Source organism: Morus notabilis, unplaced genomic scaffold (genome assembly GCF_000414095.1).
Source record: "Morus notabilis unplaced genomic scaffold, ASM41409v2 Scaffold1292, whole genome shotgun sequence".
Lineage (NCBI taxonomy): Eukaryota > Viridiplantae > Streptophyta > Magnoliopsida > Rosales > Moraceae > Morus > Morus notabilis.
The window spans coordinates 355422-364357 of record NW_010361938.1 but is presented as its reverse complement, the minus strand read 5'-3'; the positions used below and the strand labels follow the sequence as shown (position 1 = coordinate 364357).

Below are 8936 nucleotides of genomic sequence, written 5' to 3'. Positions count from 1 at the left end.
AAGGTTGTAGGGTTGGCACTTGGCGGTGGTGATAAAATTTGAATCAAACAAGGCTTGCAGATATTTCCTTTATCATAACAGAGCTTTTGAGACAATGGATAAGTAGTAATGGAACAATTTCTGATAATGGAACAACAAATTGAGAAGAAGAAGAAGAATTATTTATATTAGACCAACCTAGTCCCCAACAAACGACAAAGAAATTTCCAGTTGTAAACCAAAAGTGAAATTCAAGTTCAAAACAATCAACTCAAACAAACGACATATTGAGACACCCATAATTTCCTTTTTTTAGTATAACACCCGGTTTTAAATTACCCATAAACATTCCAACCTCTGCTTTTAGTTCGTCATTCACAGTACAACACTTTCAATAAATTCAGACATCCAATGATTTCCTTTTACTTACTTATTCTATATATTCTCCTATGTCTTTGTCTTCTTCATTGTCTTCTTTTTTTGTTATTTTATTTTATTTTTCTCTTTTGGTGTTAGCTTTTGAGGGTATTTTTGTCCTTTAATTGAAAAAAGAGTCACCTGATGGTCACATGTAACTTTCTGTAAGAAATTTAATGAATTTGGACAGAAAAGTTTCAATTACCAACATTTTAAAATTTTAAGGACCGTTTTACTAAAATTAAAAAATTAGAGACTTAATTGTCACATGTTAAAGAGTTTAAGGACCAATAATTTATAAGATTACACTGGCCTCTTTCTTTCATATGAAGACTCCACGTGGCGGAAGGAGGGTGGGAGTGACAACCTTTTGGCCGGCGGTTATTACGTGGCTTTGGATTGGCTTTGCTAGTTTACTCAAATAAATTATTCTTTCTTGCCCATGTGGCGGCACGTGGTCACGTGAGAAGTGGCATGGAGATTGTGGTGGAGTAATGAGTTAAGCCTTAATTAACCGTGCTTAGATGTGATGACATGATAATTTTAGGTGCTTAGTTAAGTTAGATACAATGAATTGGGTAATCCGAATGGTATATTCCTTTGTTTTTAAGCTTTAATTAAAGTAAATTTAACAGGTTGGATTGACTTTAAATTAAACTATTTAATACTTTTTATGAACGTTGGATTGGATAAAATTACAAACCAATGCCCTAGCGCCGCAGTTTGGATAATTTTTTGATTGTAGCTCTAATTAAGCAAAATTTTATTTTATGCTTGGTGGGTTGCAATTGGATAAAAGCCCCAACTTTGGAAGAAATGACAAAACTCCGGAAGACACATAATTGAACACATTTCGCTCACAAATCCTCATCAGCGCATTAAGGAACAAAAATAATTCACTTTCTTTTTTTCTTGTTTCAAAAGGCTAAATTGGATTGAATAATTGAACCTTGGTGATGAAGTTTTACAACAACGAGAAGCAAAGGGCAGTGAATGAAAGTAGGGATTTAAGGGAATAGAAAGCCGGAGGCTTTTAGTAAGCAAACCACCAAAAAGGGGTAAAGTATCTCCCGAGGTGTGAGAACGTGACAATTGAAAAATGCAATTTGGCAATTTTGTCGAAAGCGACCAAAAGGAAAACTACTCACATTCCTCTCTCATCTATCTCATTTGTGGAACCAAACAAACGGTCTCGTATAGTTCGTTACAAGATAATGTACAATGTCCACCTAAGTACTTAGTTAGTTACACTGGCGACAGTTAGCTTATGATATATATATATATATATATACACATATATTTTTGTTGGACGGCTGCTATGTGGATGTGGAGGAACTTTGCGTGCGCGCTTTGTGGGAAGTGAATGCATATTCACTGCGTTCCTTTTAAGCGATCGCTTTGTTGGTATGCCAACCACAATAATAATAATAATGATGATGATAATGAATATTATAATATGCCATACCTTCCCTTCCTTTGCCTTGTATTTGCCCTGCCTTTCTCACCTACGCATTTGGTGTGTAAGCTTGCCACTTGTATCGTCAGCTTTCGGCAAAGCTTTTTCGTCAGACCACCTCTTGGCTCTTTCCTTGTCCCAAACAGAATTTGCCTTGTTTGGTATCTTATGACTCTTCACCTTGTAACGCCTTTTGTTTCTCAATTCTCACCCTCTTTTCTTCTCGCATTTTGCTACCTAGATTCTCATTTCCCATCAAATCTTCTTTTCAAAAATAATGACGTAATTTGATGCCATTGCGTAGCAAGACGAGCCTTCCTATGTATCTTCAATCAATTTTGAGATTGTATTTGTCACGATTGCTCGATAATAATACTAGGCCGTGTTTGACTAAGTTAAAGCAATGTCTAAAATTTATCCTTAAAATTTTTTCTCCTCCGCACTGTTATTCTCTTCTATTATTGAAGTGGGAATCCTGTATTTGAAAATTTGTGGTTGTGGGTTGATAGAATTTTTTCGGAGCTATTGTGATGTGTCCATGAATATGGACCGGCTTTAAGACAAGCGATATGACTTTTTTTGAAAGAAAAGGCTGGGTCTCTCAGGGCCTACGATTTCTTTCTTCGGACACTTGGTAGAATAAAAGATTAAGAAAGACGGCAAATATTTATCATGTGATCTTTAGCATCAAGAATAACCCTCGTGAAAGTTAAACCTTGCCTCTTCTCAATGATTAGGCCTCGTACCATTGTCGTATTAGTGTCTGCTGAAAATTAAGAACGTCCATGATCCACTCAATACTAATTGGGCAGTCTCTTATATACGCCAGCACTAACCGGGCAGTTGAAACAAAGATTTCATTACAAAAATATAAACATTTTAGTTTGTTAGTAGTTTATTAAGATGTTATGCATATCATTCGTTTTGTTTACAAAAGTGAAAACAAACTATTAACCCGGAGGTCATAGATAGTAGTCCATGTCAAACCTATACGTACAAGATTGTTAATTTTTAGCTAGCTTCTCTGTCCAAAACACTACACAAGACATCAGTCAATTAAGGCTAAGAAAAATGTTGGCGTGGGCTAAGAAAAATGTTAAGTGTCACTTTATGTGTTTAGTGTCACTCTCTGTATCAAACACGTGAACTCTATTATATCATTTTCTATTTAAATAATAATATACTATATTAATAAAGTGCACGTGTCAAATAATGAATGTAATAATAATAATAATAATATATCATATTAATGGAGTTCATGTATCAAACAGTGAAATATTATATTAGTGAAGTTCATGTATCAAACTGTAAATATAGAGATTAATAGAAAGAGTAACGGTTCATGTATCAAGCAGTGAATACAGAGATTGACAGAAAGAGTGATGGTTGTAGATTCTTTTTCTCTAAATGTGGATAGAAGAACAAGGAATTCATGTACTAAACAGTGAATATAGAGATTAACAGAAAGAGTGACAGTTCATGTATCAAACAGTGAATACAGAGATTGACAGAAAGAGTAACAATTGTGAATTCTTTTTCTCCAGATGTGGATAGAAGAACAATGCTTAGCAATTATTTGCACGCCACTAAAATCTAACTGGAATAAGCAATCTTTTACGTTCAGGTTTCTGAGGAACAATGGTAAAGCCATTATGAAGTTGATAGGCCTTTTTGTACCTTATTTGCCTGGTAATTGAAGGAGAAAGGGACAGAGAGAAAAAGGCAAGTAAATTAAAGAGAAATATATATTTGCATTGCTCAAGGTATTTTTTCCACCTCCGATTTTTATATTTGATAGAAAAGGACGAAAGTGAATATTTACAAGCACAAGTTTCAAACAGACGACAAACAACTAAAATATTCCACTGTCACCTTCATCATGTTCTCAAAGGTACACAAAAAGCTAGTAAATAAACATTAAATATTTAGGAGAAAGGTTCTAAGCCAGCTTCATTATGCTGCCTCTGCAAATCCAACTCTCAATTTCCCGTAATCAAAGACAGTGTGGTACCTACCCATAAAGACATCTCCCAAAATCCTGCATAGAATATGTATTAAGTTTCAAAAAGGAGAAAATTGTATCCAAAATTCCACCGTTCAAACAGAATAACACATGGATAAACAAACAAGCAAATTTCAGAGGATTCTTTTTTCTATAAGGAATAAGATGACAGTACCAGAGAGGTCCGCGAGGAGGAGGAACATCCAAACCAGTGAAACCGCTGATGCACTGGGCTTGAGGGCCCTCACCCACCTTAAGGATGTACTGATCACACCATCAAGGCAAAAAGTTGTCATGCGCAATGGTAACATCACACAGAATACAACTATATACACTTATTCTTCATCAAAAAACTAGATACTCATTCTCAAGATGGTGAAGAGTGGTACAGCATATCAAATAAGTGTGTGTCGATAAGAACTGTGTCCTGCTATGCTATGTCACAATTTTATTTATACTGCCACATATGTACTAATTGCATTGCATCACACGCATTTTTCGCAGTCTTAACTAAAGGGATAATCATATATGCAACCAGTTGAACTTTTGTCAAAGTTTCTTCAGGAAATTTCACTTGCTAAGGACAATTGGAAATGCCATCATACCTCCTGTGGGGACAGTTCAAAGATTTTACCACCAATGGTGAAGGCAACTTTGGGCATCAATGAAAGGCGTCCACAGTCGACAGATGATTCTCCCATTGGGTTTGGCACTCGGTCACAAAGCTGAGATTGTAAAGCAAAATGTGGAGTCAGCAACAGAAGCAAATCCGTAATGAATACAAAAGCGAGAATTATACATCTACTTCACCTCATTGACATAGTCCAATATATGCTCTCGTGTCTGGTTCTGTGTTAGCTGGTTTTGCATCCATACAACGGTCATCTCACATGCAGAGCACATGGCATCATGAAGGACGCCAGATTTTCCATTGTTTTTGTCCACCACACTTTCAATGCCAATGCTATAGACATGGACCAAGAAGCCAACCTCTAGTCAGGATAGAGAGAGAATAGCCATAGATGCTACATCTTTTGAACCACGCCAAATTTAAATGACAATAGCAAGGGAAAATTATTAAAAAGGAATAACCTGAGGTAAAATGGTAATAACAAGCAAACAACAAACATATGAATAACAACATTCTCAACACCAAAATATCATTCAACACCAACCTAACAACTCGAGTACCATCAAAGGTGCACAATCCAATTTGGGAGCAGACCTTCTTAGGATGGACCTGTCAAGACAGTAGAGAAAACAGAAATCAGTCGCAGACGTTCATAGGACCATAAAAATATATTATTTGTCTAACCAGCACCATGAAGCCACTTGAACAAATTAACGTTATCCAATGAATATTTCAGAGACATCTGACAACTGGATTTCTCACATAAAATAAAGCTGTCATTACCTGTGCCATAAGCAAATCTAGAATGTTTTGTCCGTACTGTTGAACTACAGATTTGCACTCCTTGCTAACAACTCCAGAGGCTCCGATGGCACTATTTATCATGGCAATCACAGTCTGCAAGTGAGGAGAGAGAGAAACAGCATTAAAATGAAGACTAAGCTTATAGAAAATAAGAAGGTCAAGCTAATACGTCAATTTGAGGCTTTCTGAATACATAGGTGTGTCATAAGTTAGGGCCCCTTTGTTTCCAAGTTATATGGTGAAACTTTCAAACAAATAAAAGAGAGTCTAGGTGAGTTTTAGGATTAGCAACTTAAAATACTTAGTAAAAACGTGCTTAGCTATCAGCTCATGCAAACAACATATGCAAGAAAGCGATGAAACCGCTGACAGCTATCAATTACCATAAACATAACGCCGCATTCATATGCCTAGCCAAAGAGATGAGATGAGGGATAGGAAGGGGAAATGAAAAGAGGGGGGCATTTCAAAGGTTCACAAATATGTAATTGCATCTCCATTCTAACATAAAATACTGCTAGACATGCTTCTCAACCAGCCTCCTTAACTGGAGTCAATTCTTCAATCTATCTGATCACTTACTGTGGTTATAATGTTATATTTGATCAAAAATTATATTCAGGCCACCAAATGAAAAGGAAAATTAGATCTAACATCACGAGAGAACATGTATCCTCCAAAGAAGATAGATAAACAAAAAGCAAACTACCAGATTGAATCTGAAGTACATACCGATGGACCGGCCAACAGAGAAGTTCCAGAATCTGCAATAGCTGAACAACCGCCATCACAGTATCCTGAAATACAGTATTCTTGAGTCAAAAAAGATGTATAAACTACATTACGTTAACAGTTTTGTGTGTCAGATAGAGGATATACCAGTTGGTTTACCACCAATAAGAACATCGCCCATGTCAAACTAAAAAAAAGGGTCAAACAAGTAAGCAAACTGGGAAAAAGATACAAAAACCTCAGTCCAGATTTAGCTTGACCTACCTGCCAATACCCTTTTCGTGTTACAGGAACATACAAGTGCTTTCCCTTGAAGTGTTTTGGATCGACTCCACCAAACACAAGTTCACCCCCTTCGGCTTCACCTGCCTTACGATTGAGCCAAAAAGAAAACACCGGTTCCTTGACAAGACCTTGCACAACCATGTTGTACCTAAAAGAAGAAATTCACTAATTTCCAACACTGGCTATTCAAGAATAGTTCAGTATCTGATCAGATGAAAATGCACATTCTTACCATACTGGGACAGCATTTCCCACTGAAATCTCTTGAAACCCAAGTCCTAATATCCCATCAAACTTGGCAACCAAAAATGTGACGCCAGGTTCACTAGTTGCTTCAATAAATTCCTGAGAGGATAGATATGTCAAATACAGCATGATATGGAAAATAGATGAAAAGTTTAATAATAAAAAGTGGAAGGTTACCTGATCCTTCACAACTAGGTCACCAACTTTGACATTGTCTTTGCTAAAGAAACCTTCAATAGATCCTGTTCCATACTGAATAGCAGCAGCAGTGCCTGCATAACAAAAGAGACGGCAAATGGTATAAGTTGTGACTGAGTTAGCTGGCACAACCCACATCAGATAGTTTACAAATCCGTGAGAGAGCAAAGCCTAGTGATTGTATCAACTATAATAAGTAAACATCACAGATAGGAAGAAAAGGACGAACCATTCTTCTTATATGTTTTCGATTGGCCAGCCTTATACTTGGCATGGAAATAACAAGAAACCTGCGAAAAATGTAAAAGCGTGACTATAACTCCATTGCCTTGAATCAAGCTCTTTGAACAGCCTAAAATCATTTGCACCCCGTTAAACGAAAAAGAACGCAGCATCTCACCGAGAAATAGCACTTTGATGATGGCACCCACAGATTAGAGCTGCCGGTATCAAAAATGACAGTGAACTTCTGTGGGGGTGTACCAATTCCAATCTCACCATAGTACTGAGCATCCAAGTAGTTCTTTAACGCAACAATATCAGTCTCCGGTGCGTCCCCCAGCCTGCCACGGGGACGATACTTCCTAATAGAATCTCTCAAAGACTCTCCCTTCTTGAAATCAAGCTGCGCAGCAATCCGGTCGTTGGGGTCCCTTTTTACCTTCTTCAGTCCAATCCTAAGCAAACTATCACCGGTTGCGGAGGAGACAAGAGAAAATAACAGCATGGACAGGAAGAAAGGCAACAGAATTGCTTTGATGTTGGTACCCATGTTGACCTATAAAGTCAAAATAGAAAACTCAGCTTCACAAAGTATTATGCAAGAAATTTTTGTTGGGTGAAAAAAGAGCTTCACTTGGCATTTCCCTAATATAAATAGTTAATGAGTCAGAACCAAGCAATAGAAGCTTATCTCATTCGTTTTATTAGTTTGAATCTCAACTCAAATTTTTGTTATAGTATTTTCTCTAACAAAATTCTGGTAGTGTTTGTTTTTTCTTGCGTAAATTCACTTTTTAACTTTAAGTTGCGAAACAAACGAGGCTTATGTGCTTGATTTCCACATTCATTTTTTGTTCATGGCCAAACAGACCTTTAAAATATGTAGTAGAAGTTTCCTATGTACCAAGGTTTTCAAGTCTAACCCAAAATATAAAAAAGTAAAAAACAAAAAACAAAAAATAAAAAGTAAAAAAATGGTTTTTCCGTTGTTTAGATGAAGAGACAGAGACAACAAAATTCAACCTTCTATAGTGCTATACATCTGAAATCAAACGATTCGTTTGAGCTACAATTTTAAAGAAAAAGAATGTTTGTATATCAGATAACGTAAAGCAATAATTTTTATTAAAAAAAAAATAGCATCTCCGCCGCTTTTTCGCCAAACAATCAAAGCTGCATGGAAAATAAAACCTCATCCACTCGAAAAACACTGGAAAATTACTTCTTAGTTTGATAACTGAGTTTAAGAATAACAAAAAACTCAAATAAATACATGCATCAAGCGCCAGTTCTGATTCAAAACGACAATTATTTTCCAGAAAAGAATCAACATTAATACACGAAAGAAAAATCGAAATTAACCAAAGTAAGATCCAAATCACATTATCGGAGAAAGAAATAAAGGCATTATTAACTCACCGGTTTCTCGCAAATGAAGAACGAAAGGAAAGTTGGCGAGGAGAAGAAGAAGACGACTGGGTATTTAAACTAGGAAGAGAGAGAGAGAGACTGGATAACTACCTGTCCCAGCAGGGCCCAGCTTAGAAAGTATTTGAGGTTGAACTTTCGATCTAGACCGTCAAAAGTCGATTATGGGATAAGCTTTTAACCGTCGATGTTGCGGATTAGCTTCAAACTCGTTCCCGCTGAGAGCCACGATGGTCACGTTTTCGGATCAAGTGATTTCACACCGTTAATCTCGTGATGGACGATGATGAGAGGCGTGAAGGCGTATTTTATTTTGGATATATAGTTCTATTTTTGGTGGGAAAACGACATGGGATTAAAGTGTTGGGGCGTTACTACCGAATGCTTGCGTGTCAAGTTGGCGTGTGTATCGCTTTGCCACTCCACACACACCTCCTTCCATGCGTTTCCCACTCAGCCAAGTTTCGGAGTTCATTGAGAGTTATACGATATATATATATATATATATACATAAACCTATATACATAAATAATAGT

At 36.7% G+C, this 8936-nt stretch overlaps 1 protein-coding gene across 2 annotated transcripts; it reads right to left on the bottom strand.

Moving 5' to 3' along the window:
* Positions 1 to 3606: 3606 nt before the first annotated feature.
* On the bottom strand, positions 3607 to 8589 carry LOC21397331 (aspartic proteinase). Of its 2 annotated transcripts, none has more exons than XM_024167443.1 (14): positions 8494 to 8589; positions 7151 to 7528; positions 6980 to 7040; positions 6730 to 6824; positions 6539 to 6651; positions 6286 to 6454; positions 6169 to 6208; positions 6022 to 6086; positions 5269 to 5382; positions 5030 to 5094; positions 4665 to 4818; positions 4460 to 4579; positions 4030 to 4118; positions 3607 to 3890 (listed from the first exon to the last, which is right to left on the bottom strand). In XM_024167443.1, the coding sequence occupies exons 2-14, from the start codon at positions 7520 to 7522 to the stop codon at positions 3806 to 3808; spliced, it is 1542 nt and encodes a 513-aa protein (XP_024023211.1). In that variant the 5' UTR covers positions 7523 to 7528; positions 8494 to 8589; the 3' UTR covers positions 3607 to 3805. The 2 variants fall into 2 exon arrangements, with proteins under 2 accessions (XP_024023211.1, XP_010099183.1); XM_010100881.2 differs by lacking the exon at positions 8494 to 8589 and adding an exon at positions 8392 to 8468.
* Between the last annotated feature and the right edge of the window lie 347 nt (positions 8590 to 8936).